This window comes from Vigna radiata, chromosome 11, assembly GCF_000741045.1.
Source record: "Vigna radiata var. radiata cultivar VC1973A chromosome 11, Vradiata_ver6, whole genome shotgun sequence".
NCBI lineage: Eukaryota > Viridiplantae > Streptophyta > Magnoliopsida > Fabales > Fabaceae > Vigna > Vigna radiata.
The window spans coordinates 8,795,174-8,811,799 of NC_028361.1; the positions used below are offsets into that span (position 1 = coordinate 8,795,174).

At 32.8% G+C, this 16,626-nt stretch overlaps 2 protein-coding genes across 3 annotated transcripts; one reads left to right on the top strand and one right to left on the bottom strand.

Annotated features, from left to right (window-relative positions):
* The first annotated feature begins 2,610 nt into the window (after nucleotides 1-2,610).
* Nucleotides 2,611-10,084, top strand: LOC106776301 (MOB kinase activator-like 1A). Its single transcript, XM_014663707.2, has 7 exons — nucleotides 2,611-2,738; nucleotides 4,873-4,921; nucleotides 7,961-8,069; nucleotides 8,216-8,309; nucleotides 9,141-9,274; nucleotides 9,367-9,530; nucleotides 9,652-10,084. The coding sequence occupies exons 1-7, from the start codon at nucleotides 2,716-2,718 to the stop codon at nucleotides 9,724-9,726; spliced, it is 648 nt and encodes a 215-aa protein (XP_014519193.1). The 5' UTR covers nucleotides 2,611-2,715; the 3' UTR covers nucleotides 9,727-10,084.
* A 956-nt stretch (nucleotides 10,085-11,040) lies between these two features.
* LOC106776326 (transmembrane protein 45B) lies at nucleotides 11,041-14,861 on the bottom strand. 2 transcript variants are annotated; one of them, XM_022787524.1, is made up of 4 exons: nucleotides 14,538-14,861; nucleotides 14,405-14,422; nucleotides 13,110-13,595; nucleotides 11,041-11,792 (listed from the first exon to the last, which is right to left on the bottom strand). In XM_022787524.1, exons 3-4 carry the CDS (start codon nucleotides 13,454-13,456, stop codon nucleotides 11,303-11,305), a joined length of 837 nt encoding a protein of 278 aa, XP_022643245.1. In that variant the 5' UTR covers nucleotides 13,457-13,595; nucleotides 14,405-14,422; nucleotides 14,538-14,861; the 3' UTR covers nucleotides 11,041-11,302. The 2 variants fall into 2 exon arrangements, with proteins under 2 accessions (XP_022643245.1, XP_014519229.1); XM_014663743.2 differs by lacking the exon at nucleotides 14,405-14,422.
* Nucleotides 14,862-16,626: the final 1,765 nt, after the last annotated feature.

Here is a 16,626-nt window from a genome sequence, read left to right on the forward strand (position 1 = left end):
AAAAAAATAAAAATACAAGGTAAACGACTACTTTTTATTTTTATTGTGTTAAAATGTGGCTTATAAAAGGATTGTGTAACATCCAAATTTTTGAGATGTCATGATGCAATATTTTTCAAAACCTTTCTATAAAACATTTATGAAAGATAACAATCTTATTCGATTAAATATACGGAAGCTAAACATAACCATAAATATTGTTTAGAAATCTCAATATATCACTTTTACATAAAAATGTCAAATCGAAAAACTTTTAAAAATATAAATAACAAGTCCCCGAACGTAACATCCCAACTCTCCTCAGCTACTCAGATTCGATCTTATTTGCAAACCATCCACTCCCGTACAAGTACGATCATCGTAGGTGGAAACCACAACCACAACTTTCAGGGCGAGCAACCAGAATTATCTTAACATACAATATACAGTTATATTAACCACATTAATAACCAAATCCTAAACATATATCACCACAACATTAACATAATGACATTAACATCACAATAATAAGCTCACCACACTGACATCACAACCCAATGGTTTATTCCCTTTACACTACCACACCACCTAATCCCCATAGTCAATTCATTGCGAGTCACACGACACTGTCCTCCCACATCACACGACCAACAAGAACCTCCTTTCCACATCACATAGCCAAAAGAGTTATCACTATTAAACCATCATCTTCCCGCATCACACGAAGAGAATCTTTTTCCCGCATCACACGATCGAAAGAGTCATCACTGGCAAATCATCATTGTCCACAATCCTATCCTCACTCTCACGTAACGTCCTATTAAATCCATGGTTCCTCCACAAGCCATTCTTCTCCTCTTTGCTTCCACCAACCACACTTCAACTTTATCCCTTATTACATAACCCTTTATACCTTTACCCAACCAACCCAGAAATACTTCACCCTATCATTTACGTTATTCTCTCAACCCATCCCTCATCATCCCTAGAGATACCAAGGAGAGAAAGAATAACACCATCCACATACAATGCAACACATAATAATAAAGAATATACAATACAAAACACTACAAACACAAGATAATTCTAGATTACTACCCTTACCTGATCTCATATGATTTTTGTTTCCAAAATCACCAAGAAAGCTTCACAACGTCACCGATGGTCTTCCCATTTTTTATGCCCGTTCTCAGCTCTATTTTCTCCCAAAAAAACATCTTTTCTCTCCCTTATATTTCTAATTTTCGTTTTTTTATAGTACTAAAATGTCAACCCCTTTTTACTCTTCTCCTATTTATACTCTTTTATTCTATCGCTATCCTTTTAATATTAATAAAATCTCTCAGTTTATATCTGAAACCAGATTTCTTCTCTTATTCTCTCTTAACTACTTTTTAAAATATCATCAACCACCAAATCTTTTTTAAAATCTACAATATCTAATAATGATTTTATCTAATAATAATATTTCTTTTAATCTTTAAACCCACTAAATTATATCTCCTATTTTCATTTAACTAATTTTTTAAAATAACAACAAGGAAATCTTTTAAAAGATTTACATAATATTATTTTATTAAATATCCAGATTATTTAATTTGCATATTTTTCCTTTCTACACTTTTCCTTAATTAATTTCTACACCACTTAAATAAAGATAAAAGACCCTTTTGCCCCTAGACTAAAATATAAAAATAAAGAAATAATATAACAATTATGTTCTAAAAAAAATATAAACTCAAGAATACTGATTTCCAAACAAAAACCTAAAGTATCAAAACCATTTTATTTTTAAAACCTCTATTTTTCCGGATCTTAAACTTTTTTTTGTAGGCTTGTTTTGATGGGATAAACATTAGATATATATAAGACAAATTCTGATAATGAATGTAAAATATGCGATGATTTTACCATCGTTGATATTTGTAGAGTTATTTTTTAGGAAGTAATATTTATTCTTGAATTTGATATTAAATGTACTTTTTGAGAGCTTTTCTAATATTAATTTGTGAAATTTATGGAGAATGTTATTTTGTATAATACACAACGAATTAAGTTATCACAATTTTCAAATTTTCAGTGCAAAATTATAATCGAGGTACGTACATTAGTTATTAAGTTATCGATAGAATATTTGTTATTTTTCGTTGGAGTAAATTCATTATCATTAACTAATATTAACTAATATTGCTATATTTATTAATATTTAAATTTGAAATTATTATATGTTTAATTTTAGCTTGTATATCGATATTTTTTATAGAACTTTTATAAATTAAAATATTAATTGTTCAATCATTGTTTTTACTTTAGTAATACAAGTAGTTCGATTGTGATTCAAATATGATGCAATTATTAAACTTTAAATCGTACCTTAATTTGCTAAATCATAAATCGAATTTTTAAAATATTAAGTGTTAAATTACTTTCAATTTTTAATAAAAATATATTTTGATTCCTCAAATATTAGTTAGCAATTTACATCGTAAGAAACATTTAAATCATAAATAAAGGTAATCTTATTTTAATTAATGAAATATATCATTACTAATTATTACACCACGCACACGTCAAGCCGAAGGGACCAAGAAGTGAATAAAAACAGAAAAAAGGGTGATTCGGTAATTGGCACAAAAATTAAAAATAAAATATTCGAATTCTAAAGTCGAAACCTTGTGAGTGGAAAAGACGCCATAGACGAAAAGTTTTCCTCTCTCTCCCTCTCTCAACCCAGCCATGAGCCTCTTCGGTATAGGCAGGTAAGTGCGAAAGTTTCAATTTTTACTACGATTCCCACTTCTCAACTTTTAATTTCCGAGTTTTACTTTCTTTGATTTTTGTTTGCATTTAATGGATTCTTCTTCTCACAGTTTGTTATGTTCTGTGATCCGATCACTGATCTTTGTTCAATATTTAAATGGGTAGTTTATTTTTCAATTAAACAACTTAATCTGGATCACGTTTTTTACATTCAAGTATATGTATTTGGGGAAATTTAGTGCGCACTGCTACTATGTTTATCAGTGATCTATTGTTAATTCATCGTACTATATAATTACCCTTAGTAATTTTGTTGAGCTGGTAGAATTGAAGTGGATTTTGTGTATTCTATGTTTGGGGCATAGGTTATTTCGGGGAGATTTTTTTTTTCTTTAAAGGGGTAGGTTATTAGGCTTGTTTTTCATGCTCATAGTAAACTTAATAGAGCTTAGATGATGAATTGATTGATAAGTAGAGTAAAGTTGTTTTAGAAAACAGTTATTAAGCAAACAAAACAATGAAAAGGAAACCAAACAAACCCTTGTTCTTTTCAACTTCAATAATTATATTCGTGAGAAAGTTCACCATGCACCATCCAAGCAAATCCAGAATTTTTTCAGTGGATAAAATAACTAATGGCAAATCTCCCTTTTTATTCCATAGGATTTTCCTTGCAGTTTATTTAAGATTGATATATCTTAACATAACTCACTACACTTCTCTTAATTTCACATTTGAGCAAGTGTATAAGATTTGGTGAAAGAGCCTTATTTGCCTGGTTTAATTTTTTTAATTGGCCTGCTAAACATGATTTCTAATTAATCTATTTGAGATTCTGAGTGTAAGGAGATTAGATGTCGATTTTCTTCTATTGTTTTCAATGGTGAGTGGTAGGACAAAATTCTGCCATATAAATGCGCCTTTGTGGTTTGTGGCTCCACCATAACGGGCCTCCCTTCAAAAATTGCCTGTGGCAGTAGGCAAAAAATTTGCAGCGCCATTCCACAACTAAAGAACGGTCATTTAATAACATCGTTATTCCCTCCCTATTCATTTGCTTCTGGCTGCCAATAAGCTTTTTATTTCTTTAGACAAATTCATACTATACTGATCCTCCCTTTTTATCTACTTCCATTTTTGTTTGGAGCAACATTTCTATGCACTAACTGTAGCTCTTTATCTCTGCTGGAGGTTTTCAACATATCATAAGTATTAATGAGCAAACTTGTCGCTATCTGAGATCATGTGACATTCAAAATTTGCTCGTTTATCTGATATTTGATCACATCCTTTTGACCAAGTGAAGATCAGCTATTCCTCAGACAAACAACCCTATGACCTCTTCTGAAAATGTTATAGGGTTTCTACCTTCTTTTTTTTTCGTCATTGATATGCCACTGTTTTCTGTTCTCTTAGATAATGTTGAACAAATTTAATTTCCGAAGTGTTAAAATATTAGTAGATACTAGTAGATTATAATACTGTTGACTTTTCATTATTTCGTCACTGTCATAACTATTGGTACAATGGTACTTCTATGAAAACAAATACTTGAACTTTTAAATTCGTTCATAGTTTAATATGAAGACAAAAATGTTTCAGTTGTCACTTCAATTGATTGTCTATAGAATTCCTTCATTACCTCTATGTCCTCTCATGTGATAAAAAATCCATACTTCTTTAGCATTTCAAAAGTATTTAGACCCTTTCATGTCGGTCTTACCTTTCGTTGTTTTCTTTCTTTATATCAAACTAAACTGGTTTATTATGGTGACACAGATGATCACTACTCATATTTGGCCTGCACTTTTTTTTTTTTTTAATTTTTTGTAAAGACTTGCTGATTAATGGACAACTAGTTGACACGTATTTTTATAATCTGGGCGTTCAAGTTTAGTAGACTCCCCCCTCTCACTAAACAGTTACAAATGTGTGAAATGATCATTGTTAAAAAAAAGAATATTCAGCAGTAGAGAAATAAAATAATTATTATGCTATTAGTGCAACTTTGGGTGATACTATTATGCATTTCACAAATGCAAATAATGTTGATGAAATATTTTTAGTAATTTAGTTTAGTTTGATTCTCTTCCTTCTTTCGTTAGTATCTTACCTGATATTGTTCTGCAACAGAAACCAGAGAACATTCCGTCCAAAAAAAAGTACTCCATCTGGAAGTAAGGTGGGTTTCTATTATTTTTCTGGGATCCTTTTTTAGATATTTGTTCTTGATGATTTTAAGTTTTTTTTTTTTTTTTTCTTTTCTCATTTAAAGCTTAGAGCCTTGCTGTTATGACCAATTCAGTTTTTATTTCATTCATTATATCACTCGTGCATGGATGGGAAGGAATTGCTTTGACTTTACACAGAGCTCACGAAAGGCATCGTAATTAATCAAAAAATTAGATTGCTTGAAGCTCTAATATCCTTTTGTTAAAAGACCCTGTTAAAAATCAACTGGGATTATCTCTGCAATATAATAGTATTTTATTTTTCTAGAATTTAGAAATATGATGTTAAAAAAAGGATAAGAATTTGAGAAAAAGGAACACATTTAGAAGTAAAATAGTTTGATCCTCCCTGGTAGAATATTTACCCTATTTATCATTGTTATAGTATTTACTCTATTTATCATTGTTAGAGTATTTATCCTATTTATCATCATTATATTGTGTATAGGGTTACCCTATTTATCACTATATTGTGTCTGGGGTTATCCTATTTATCATCATTATATCGTGTTTAGGGTTACTCTATTTATCATGGACATTCTATCAAAACTTTCTTATATCAATCTCAAGTTGGTATGAGGTAGGATGTCTGAGTCTCTTCCTACTCTGTCTTTGTTGCTGCCGGTGGCCAGTGGCCGCCGCCATCGGAGGCCTTAAAAATTTCATCTTTTCTGAAATACCTCAATGAACAGTCCCGCTCTCTTAATAATATCAAATATTTCCAGTGCCTTTTTTAGTTGTTTCCCACTGTCCGTCGCTGTCCGCTGTGACCACCATCCATCGTCATCAACCGCCATAGTTTAGTTCGGCGACCGGTGGATTTGGATCGCCTCCTTGAGCGATGGCAACCCCGCTGGTGTCAAGGGCTAAATCTCATCCAGGCACCGCCAAGCACGCCTTTGCTGTCCGAAGTTCACCTCTGCCGCCGTCGCGTTTTGTGTGCCTTGAGGAGCGCGACCCATGCCTGGTGGTCGTTGACTCATTCTCCTCCACATGCGCCGTCACGAATGACTTCGCTCCGATCAGCTTCCAGCGCGTGTTTGTCACACGCCACCTTCCCGGTGTCTGAATCACACCACGCCACTGTCGTTGGAGTCGCCAGACCAAAAAAAAACTCTTTGTTTCCGCATTGTTTCTTGGCCTCCTTTCATAATGTGTGTTTAGCTTTGCATATTGTAGCAGCTGTGATGTTCCTGATGGCTTGTGTCATTTATTTACATGAAGGAGAGTCGGTGCTATTAGCTGGTTAACACCAAAGAATTTCAATACGAAAGTCATGGGTTGAAGGTTGCTCATGGCATGAGGGGGAGTCTATTTCTGGCAAGATTCAGAATCTTAGTCAAACAATTTCACCAGCCCTTTGTGAGATCTGTTTTTGGATGCTTTGATGAATAAAGGAGACCGTTATGATCTTCCACCTTCACGATTTGTCATCGACGCGTCGTTATTTCCGTCATTCGCCGTGAGGGGGAGTATGTTTCTGCCACTACAGGCCCCATCAGTTAGTGATGACAATCCCTGCAGTTTGTCTCCTTTAGCCACTGCAGTCCCCATCCTTACTTGATGGCAGTTTATTACCTACAGTTTGTCTCCTTTAGCCACTGCAGGCCCCATCCTTACTTGATGGCAATTTAGTCCCTGCAATTTGGTCGCTTTCAGCCACTACAGGCCCCATCAGTCAGTGATGGCAATTTAGTCCTTGTAGTTTGTCACTTTTAGCCACTGTAGGCACCATTCTTACTTGATCGCAATCCAGTCTTTGCAGTTTGTCGCTGTCTACCACTGTTTGCCGTCATCCACTTTTGATGGAAATCTCCTTTATCAAAGTCATCCTAGTTGAAGGTTCATGGTGCTGGTTTAAGTTTCGTGGTTGTCCACTGATGTCCAATATTATTCTCCATAAGTTGCTATGAGCTGTTTGTTAATTTGTGTTTTTGCACTTTTGCTATCCGCTAGCAACTGTCATCGGTTTACTGCGCACTCTTGAAGACGAGTCCTATATTTCAGTAAGAGTCTCTTTGGTTATGCTAGATTGTGAGTCCAATTTGGTTTATAGACATTCTCTTTCGATGGTTTGAAGCATACATGCATCTTGTTCTAAGTCGAAGTTTCTAAGTTCCTAAAGAGATCTCAGATTGAATTTATCTATTGCATGTTTGGTACATATAATTTGTATGCTTCAACTTGTGGGGGAGTGTTAAAACATTTACCCTATTTATCATTGTTAGAATATTTATCCTATTTATCATTGTTAGAGTATTTATCCTATTTATCATCATTATATTGTGTATAGGATTATCTTATTTATCATCATTATATTGTGTTTAGGGTGACTCTATTTATCATGTACATTGTATCAAAACATTTTTATATTTTCAAGTCTTCAAGAATTATTTTACAGTTTCAATCTCAAGTCTCACAAATGAGACTATTTTTTGTCAATGAAGAAGAGATGGTGTAGGAAATGGATTACATGGTATACTCAATAAATGTAATATTTAATTTTGTTATCTTCAAAGCAAAGTTACATTTAATGGAGTCAGTTTAATAAATCACAATTTACATTAATTTTTATTGCACATACTCCAAAATTGGTGACGAATATCTAACGGTCAAGCATTTAACATAATTTGCGCATTTTCGGCATGTTCGCAATTTGTTTTTGACAGCTGCTCAAAATTGTCTGGACATGTCAAGTGTCATATTTGTTTCTTTTTAATCTTTGGCTGAGGAGGGGAAGGGGAAGGAAGGAGTAATGGCGAAATTCTGCTAATTTTGCGTCGTGAGTGGTTGAGTTTATACTTGTCCTTACATATATAGATATAATTTGGGTGTTTTAGTTTTCAACTGGTTTTTTGAGATAAACGTGAGGCAGCGAGGCAGAGAAGAGAGTAATCGGATGGTCTGTCTTGAATTTTTTTAGTTCACCCAGATCCAGTGGGAGATGAATGGAACTCTGCTGCTAATTATTATTATTGTTATTATTGCAGGGAGCTCAACTTAGAAAACATATTGATGCCACATTGGGTAGTGGAAATCTGAGGGAAGCAGTAAAGCTACCTCCTGGGGAGGATTTAAATGAGTGGCTAGCTGTCAACAGTAACTATTTCTCTCTCTCTAATTCCCTGTTAAGAGCTGTTCTACATGAATTTTTGTTATGCCTTTTATTCTTGATTTCCTCCTCTATGTATTCACAGAATTCTGAGATGCAGTAATCTGATCCTTTTTTTCTGTCTACACTACAGCTGTTGATTTCTTCAACCAGGTGAATCTGCTTTATGGTACCCTTACAGAGTTCTGTACTCCCGAGAATTGTAGGACAATGTCTGCAGGACCCAAGTATGGCATATTTAACTGATCGATTTTATTTGTTTACCTCCTTTTGAGGGGGAAAGCATTTGTATGCTTTCTTCAATTATCTTTGCTGTTGGATGAAAAAAATCCGAGTTCCTTGAAACAATGTCGGTGGTGTATCTAGTATCTTGAGTTGACTGGTAACTAAATAACTATGAAGCTTGAAACAATGGTTTGTGTTCTGAAATTGGCAGAAATTGTTTACTCTTTGTGAGTATTTTCTTCTATAAGAATTTGAATGTAGTTTTCTACAAAATAGTGCCATCACACTATTTTTTTAAAGAAAAAGGTTGCTTTTGCATAGTGCTGTTAAAATTTCCATTTCTTCAGTTATTTGTGTTAATTTCTTGTTTGGTTCTCTGTCTCAGCAAAATCATTAGCTATTCTTGCCAATTGTTCATACTGCATAGAATCTAGACTATATTTTGTTACTTGGCAGTGATTAAGTTCTGCACTTCCTTTCTGAAAGTACCTAAAAATTACTCCAATTGAAGGTGTGTTAACCTTCCTTCAATATTTATAACAACTATAGATCCATCTGCGCTATATATTTATACATTCTTGGCTCTTATGTTGTCTTGCCTTTCAGTTTTATGTTTCTGCAAAGTCATTGTAATTTGGATGCTCGAGTCAGTTCATTTTCTTGATGCTAGACAATATTTAGCAATGAGTGATTTTTGTACTCTGCCCTTTTGATGGGAACTCGTGTGTTGTATGTAAACATACCTATAATGATAATGAGAAGTCTAGATCCATCTGCATTAGATATTTACGCATCCGTAGTTCTAATGTTGTACTCTGTTTGGAATACTTTAGGTATGAATATAGATGGGCAGATGGTGTACAAATTAAAAAACCTATTGAGGTTTCTGCTCCAAAATATGTAGAATATCTGATGGACTGGATTGAAGCACAGCTTGATGATGAATCCATATTCCCTCAGAAGCTTGGTGAAGATTTTAATATTTTTTTTTCCATTAATATTCTTAAATTATATGATCATCTTTTTCACTTTGGTTCCTTAAACTATAAAATCTTTCAGGTTCACCGTTTCCTGCCAACTTCAAGGAAGTTGTGAAGACGATATTCAAGCGTTTGTTCCGTGTATATGCTCACATATATCATTCTCACTTTCAGAAAATTGTGAGCCTCAAAGAAGAGGCCCACTTAAATACTTGCTTCAAGCATTTTATACTCTTCACCTGTGTAAGCCTCATATTTTCGTCTATCAATCTATTTTTAAACAATATTATTATTAATAATATAAATAAACTACTTGTCTATCAGTGTAGATTTTGTTTGAAATTAACTAGTTTTTGTTATGCAGGAGTTTGGGCTGATTGACAAAAAGGAGCTGGCACCCCTTCAAGAGCTTATAGAGACCATTATCGTCCCATACTAGAGAAGTGAATCGGGTCCTACCTTCTGTGAAAAATCTTATCCTAGAAAGCATAACTAATGTATTACTCTAAATAGAAACTGCATTTTAGTATTTGACTTTACAAAGCCTCCTTGCATTTGTCGTGTTATATGTGCTTGGGAACAGGATCTAAGTTATCCTTCTTCAAAGCTTACCAGAGCATCTTTTATATGCAGTGGGGCATCATAGATTTAAAAAAGAAGTTAATTGCAATGGTTCATATATGCCAAATGTGAAATTTGAAGTTGGAAGGTTGTTTGCCAAAACAATGTTCACTAATAATTTAGTAACAGATGAACTATGCATATTTCTATGGGATTGCTCCTACACTTTTATTGGATAAATTGCTCTCTAGTTTGATTTATATATATATATATATATATATATATATATATATATATATATATATATATATATATTTTTTTATATATGTGGTGGAAATTGAAAAGGGAGACTACTGTACTTTTTTAGATTGCAACTGAATATAATTTGTTTAAATATTAAAGATGAAATTATTCAATCTCTGAAATTGTAGCTCATTTTCTGAAACTAAGAAAATTTTGAATAAATTCTTATAATTTTTTAGCTTTTAAAATCAATCTTCATTTTGTGGTCTCTGGTACATGGATTTAAGTGATGATCATATGAATATATTTAGGGATTAAAGAGGAGAAAAACAACTTTCAGACATAGTTTTTTATATATTTTCGTTTTAAAGATTTATATTGATGAGATAAATTTTTAGATTAAATTGATGAGATTCTTCACAGAAAGCAAATAATAAATTGCAAATATAAAGTCGGCGCAAGCGTCCCAAAAGCTGGTTTGATAAACTTTGCTGTTATGGCGCTCTCATGATATGTTTAGCCAATATGAAATTATCTTTTCTCTTTAATCAGCTGTTAATAAATATGACAAAAGTTAACAACAAAGTACAAAAAAGCAACCAGACTTTGCTTCGCAAACCCGTAAAGCGTGATTATTGGAAAATCAACCATATTCAGAAGAAAAATGTTATAATATTCTTATTTTATGCCATTATCTATCTATCGGTATTAGATCAAGTACATGTAAATTTATCAAAATATATCCACATGCGATGTTTAATAAGATAACTAAAGCATGATGGAAATAAACCTAGCCAACAACACGTCAAATGTTCCATTGAATGCATAGCATAGTTAGCTTTAGTTTATTTTTTTGTCTGAAAAAATGATCCAGTAAAGGTCCAATGCATCATCATTATCATCAAGAATGAATGATGACCAAGAACATATGATGTAAGTGGAATCCACATTTTGTAATCAGCAAAAATCATTTTGTAATCATATACCTCAGAAAAACAATCCAAAGTTACTTTAACATCAGATTCCTAAAATTATTGCCACCACAAAAATCTATCTATTTTTTTTTTCTCTCTTGGGATACTTTTCACTTTTCTGTGATCATATATGCATGAACCTTTTCACTTCATCATTATACAGCCGTGTTCTATAAGAAACTACTCTCCAAATACATCACCACTATCTCTAGAAGAAAAAAAAATAGCAACACTGCTTCAATCCTCATCAAATCCAACCTGAAATGCATGCAAAGTCTTAACTTCATACTTCCCATATCTTGATGCAGCAAAGCCATATGATACCACAGTTCCCACAAGGACCACAAGAACAGCAACAAAGAGCTGAAAGTTAGCAAGCAATTCACCCCGAACCTCACTATCAGCGGAATGACATGTGACACTCATCTCCCCAAGCTTACAACCACTTGGCATCATAGGGCCATACAGAACAAATGCAGTCTGATAGAACCATAAACCTTGCAGTGCTATAGCAATGCCATTGCATAAATCCACTGGAAAGCTTGTTGGCAAAAGGGCTCCAGCAATTGAAGATAAAATGCAGAGTCCCACCAGGAAGACAAGGAGCGTGTGATAATAGCCCTCAAGACCCTTGTGTGTTGTCGAGTGGAAGTAGAATAGAAGGTACTCTGCACAGAATGCTGAGGCTGCAATCAAACAAAGAGCACCTTCTGGCAATGGAAGAAATCTGTCAAGAAAAAGTCACAAGGAAAGATGATTAAAAAGGTATAAAATAAGATACTTGAAAGGAAATTGGTAACTGTTTCAATTTAGGTTGCATGTCTAGTAAATTACAGATCATGATATAAAACTATAATCAATGACAGATTGAATAAATGATAGGAAAATAAGAATATGCAGCTAAAGATAGAGTTCTATGAATGAATCGTTATGATTGGGAAAAGAAAAGATCTTTGGCAGTTGAACTAATTGAAAACCTCCTGAGAAAAAGCTTTACTTCTTGTTCACCTGATTCCTCGAGGTAATTAGATTGGTTGTTAGTTTCTTTACATCTTATCTAAATGTTCCTTAGCCAAATTAGACAAAGTAGGTTAAAATCAACTTTTGTTATAGTCCCTACATGACAAACTTTACACTCTGGTTTTTATAAAACAAACATTATGAAATTATTCTTGTTATTTGCTGATTTTTAGAAATTTGTTCAGGTTTAAAACCAGAATGTAGAAGTATCTTATGTAAGATTAAACTGAAGAATAATGTGAAATGTAGAGACCAAATATTTAATTTCACTAAAAATAAATTAAGGTGAACGGCATAACCATTTGTCCCCCTTCACAGCACAATTATTTTGAATTTTCATTTCATATCCTCACGCTTCCAACAGATTATGACTCAGAGAAAACCAAACCAAACGCAACTAATGCTGTCTATGATTGCAATGTGGCACAAGGAGCAAAGAATGCATTATGTACACATGTACACAAAAAGTACCAAATGAAATATGACTATGCAGCTTAAGGACTAATATATCTTGTAGGAAACTTGGTTAATTCTTGAAAATGCCAATTAAAAACAAAGGGAAACTTTAGAAGTAGAAAGTGAATCATGGGAAAGCATATATGGCGTGGAGCTATCCATCTCACTAATTATCTTAACTCTTTGAATCAGTACCCCACTTGTCATCATACAGCAGTAGCACTCAAAACCTACTTTCACTTAAAAAGCAGGTTAGCAGAACGTGATTTCAAGATCTTTAGTTTAATTTCAAGAACCAGACACAATGAATGAAAAGCAAATTTTCAACTGTTGGAAAAAAAACTGGTAGAACCGAGCATTATACCCTTTTAGACATTAGACAAATGTTAAATCAAGATTTGGATTGTCTAAACCATGAGTAATCAAGATTTGGATTGTCTAAACTATGAGTAATCAAGATTTGGACTGAGAAAACTGAGTAAAACAGTATTAGTTCTTCAAGAAAAAGAAAATTCAAATTATAATGCAAAAATTATCCTATTGGAGAGAGAGGGAGAGAGGAACTAACCTGGTCTCTTGGGAAAGCAAGGCAACGACACCGAAGATGAAAAACATGAGAAGCATTCCTGAGTGCTCAAAGTCATTCATATGAGAAGGATTAAGGACTCCATTAACAAAAAACTTGAGGTGAGTTGAATACAAGAGCTCGATGCACATGTCAATGAAAGCACCGATTGTAATAACATACAGCTCCAGGTGCTTGAGCCTTCCATCAAACCCTGGCACGGGATTCCAAACCCTCACCTCAAATTTCTTAGGATTACGAACATATCTCACCACAGAGCCCCATATGTGCCACAACCCAATTACAAGAAACAGTGTCCCCGGCAAAGCATGACCCTTGAAAGATCCCATGCCGCTGTTCAAATTTTACCTCTCCAAAATACAATCTCCTCAGTACTTAAGCAACTTGGCCTTCAATGATCCCTTAGCTGGACCAAATTAGATAGATGATCACCGAAGAATTCCCCCTTTATGAGCTAACCAATTATTCCTGTTAACAATAATGGCACCATCAGTTTTCAAACAATAAATAGCAGCCTTTTTGGACAGAATCTTCTTAAATTATATATATATACTTTTCAGTTTCCTTGTCTGCTATATCTGATGTGCTTCAAAATTTAAATTGTTTATTATTTTTACTGCAATTTAGTTTAAAAGCTTTTCTTTTACAACAGGATCCAGCAAGGCCACCTTCTACCAATAATCAAAGATGGATCCTACCCGGCCCTTGAATTTACAAGAGAAACTAGCAAAGCCAAGAGTTGTTGACTATGCAATTCTAGTGCAGTTCTTGTTCAGTGATTTTTTGTAAAATAAGATAGAAGCGACTCCGGTTCAGTGCTTCCATTGATTCACTCGAAAAGTCTGGTTTTCAGAGTCAATCTTAAGTTCTCATTCTGACGGAGATAAAGAAAAACTCTTCACACAAGTCCACATCTCAAAGGGTGAGGAATCATATTCAGTCAATCAAAATAAATCATAGAAAAAAAATCCTCCAAACAAGTCAAAATCTAGAAACTCGGGCTCAAGACAAAAAACTCAGCCAGGACAAAGAAATTAGAGAAGGAAAGGGAAAAACAAAAACAAGGAGATCAATCGATAACTGAAACAATATCTCAACCTACGTAGAAAGAAAAAAAAAACAACAATAAAGTATAACCCATCTTATACTCATGATTAAATCAGAAAACACAATTTCCTCTCCCCTCCTATACATATCTATCTGGGTCAGATTGTTCGTGTGGACATGAAAGCTTAGATTTTTATAATCTACATCAGATGCATAGTTGGGCACTTTACACTGTGGATAATGGGGTTCTGAAAAAAATAAGCATAATCATGAAGTAAGAAAATAACAATGATGAAAATCGAAAAAGAATAAGAAAGAGAGAGAGAGAGAGAGAGAGAGAGAGAAAAAGGGTGTATTACTTACCGAAGGAGTGATTGGTTTAAATGCATAAACTACTGTCTCTCTCTCTCCGATTCAAAAAGCTACGTTCTTCTTGACCACGACAACTTCGTTGAATTCATCAAGCAGAGACAGAAAAAAAAAGAAAAAAAAAAAGCTTTGGTGGCACAAACTGCAAAGAGTGGTATGATGATGGGGTTCGTGGGATCTGAGACCGATGATGTTTTGTTTTGTGGGGTTAAAAGGGTGAATCAAAGAAGCATCGTTGAGATTCACCAAAAAAGAAAAACAACGTAGTTTGATTGGAAACCGCGGTCTCTTTCCGCATTTGTTTTCCATACACAAGTGGGCACGTTAACATTTTCCAATCTCAATTGATGTAACAATATTATTATTTTTTACTTAAATAAAATAAACTATATAACAATAATCTGAAACAAATATAATATATAGTTTAGTCGGGCTTCAAAAGATAACAGTTTGTCAGTACATAAATCACATCATTATTATATGTTGTGTGTTATTATTATTTTTTTATAGAAATAATTATGGCATTTCGCCGCCGGCGTGTTCACCTTATTCGTTTTAAAAAAATGTTCAAATTAAGTTTAATTAGGAATAAAATGTAACTATTTTTCTCCTCAACGTAAAATGAAAAAGGGTCCCTTCAACATAAACAAAGGTTGTCTCTGGAGTTGAAGAATATGTTATAGGTTTTCAACTTTCAAATATTCTAGAAATGTCAACCACTTCTACCTAACTGCTTCAATCATATATGTACATTCATAAAAGTTAATCATAATTTTGATAAGAAGTGAGCCAAACTTATTGAAAATAGTTAAATATATTATTTTATCCTTTTCAAGATAAATACGTGACATTAGTTGAGTACAAACAACCATACACATATTAATAACTTAATAAATAACAAATAGGAGTAAGTAAAATAAAATTATGTTCCTAAACCAATAAATATGTGATAATTAATTAGGGATTTGTATGAGCTAATTCTCGAAATTAATAAGTAAATATTAATTATAGGTTTTTTTAAGGAAGGATTACATGATAGACACAATTTCAATAGCCAACTCATAAACAAAAAATTCATAATATTTCCGATCCAAAACTTCAAAAAGAATGAATTCATGAGGTTTTTTATATAGTGTTTATTTAGTTTATCTTTTTACTAAATTTGGGATTTAGAAACATATTTGATTCATTATCGACATCTCACTAAAATTTATCATTATATTAGAAAATGAAAAATAAAAGGTTTGGACAAACATATCATCTCATCTCTCATTAGAACATATTACATCCCTCAATTTTAATTATTTTCTATAAATACAGATGCTTAAATATCATTCTAAATGGATATTGACATGCTATCATTTGGACTTGGACTTTTGCTTCCTGCACCCTTATTATTACTAATTGCATATTCATTATAATAGGAAAATACGTGTATACTTCTATCACTCTAAGGTACCATTGTCATTGATTGCTATTTCCATCATCATTGCCGTTGCAAAGAAAGAAGAAGAGGAGAACCTTAATGAAAAAAAGAAGGTAAAAACAAATTATTTTCTAAACATATTTTATGTGTTTTGAAAACTGAAATTTTTTTTTTTAAACACATTTCATTTAAGATTTTTTTGGGAAACTTATTCTAAAAAACATTATATGCATTTCAGAAAATTTATTTCAAAAATCTTATTCTGATAAACATTTTTCAAAATGTATTCCAGTCATCCTGCAAACCTAATTCTAGAATTTTTGTTCCAGACATCTCATTCCGTTCCAAAAATTATCATTTAAAAAATTTGTGGAATTCGTGATAAAATAGCACTGGAAGTCCAAATGCTATCAACTTGGAGAAGTTCTTATTGAAACCTATCTTTTTTTTTTCTCTTCACCCTTTGACCTTTCTTTAAGAAAAATACCCTTATTTTTAAGGTCAATTTAACTTTAATAACAAATTTTTTATAAAAGCTAACACATTTATATTTTTACTAAACCTAATTTTTACAAAAAAATAATAATTAGTAATTATTAAACTACTATTCAAGTTGTCATCTAAAAACTTAATTATTAATTTTAAAATTAATGACTT

Bases quoted from the DNA above. Each gene is read 5' to 3' on its own strand.
- LOC106776301 (XM_014663707.2), top strand. From the start codon at position 2,716: ATGAGCCTCTTCGGTATAGGCAG. The intron at 8,070-8,215 runs GTAACTATTTCT...TCTACACTACAG, and splicing joins TGAGTGGCTAGCTGTCAACA to CTGTTGATTTCTTCAACCAG. The intron at 9,275-9,366 runs GTGAAGATTTTA...AAAATCTTTCAG, and splicing joins CATATTCCCTCAGAAGCTTG to GTTCACCGTTTCCTGCCAAC.
- LOC106776326 (XM_014663743.2), bottom strand. From the start codon at position 13,456: ATGGGATCTTTCAAGGGTCATGCTTTGCCGGGGACACTGTTTCTTGTA. The intron at 11,793-13,109 runs GTTAGTTCCTCT...TTTTCTTGACAG, and splicing joins TTGCTTTCCCAAGAGACCAG to ATTTCTTCCATTGCCAGAAG.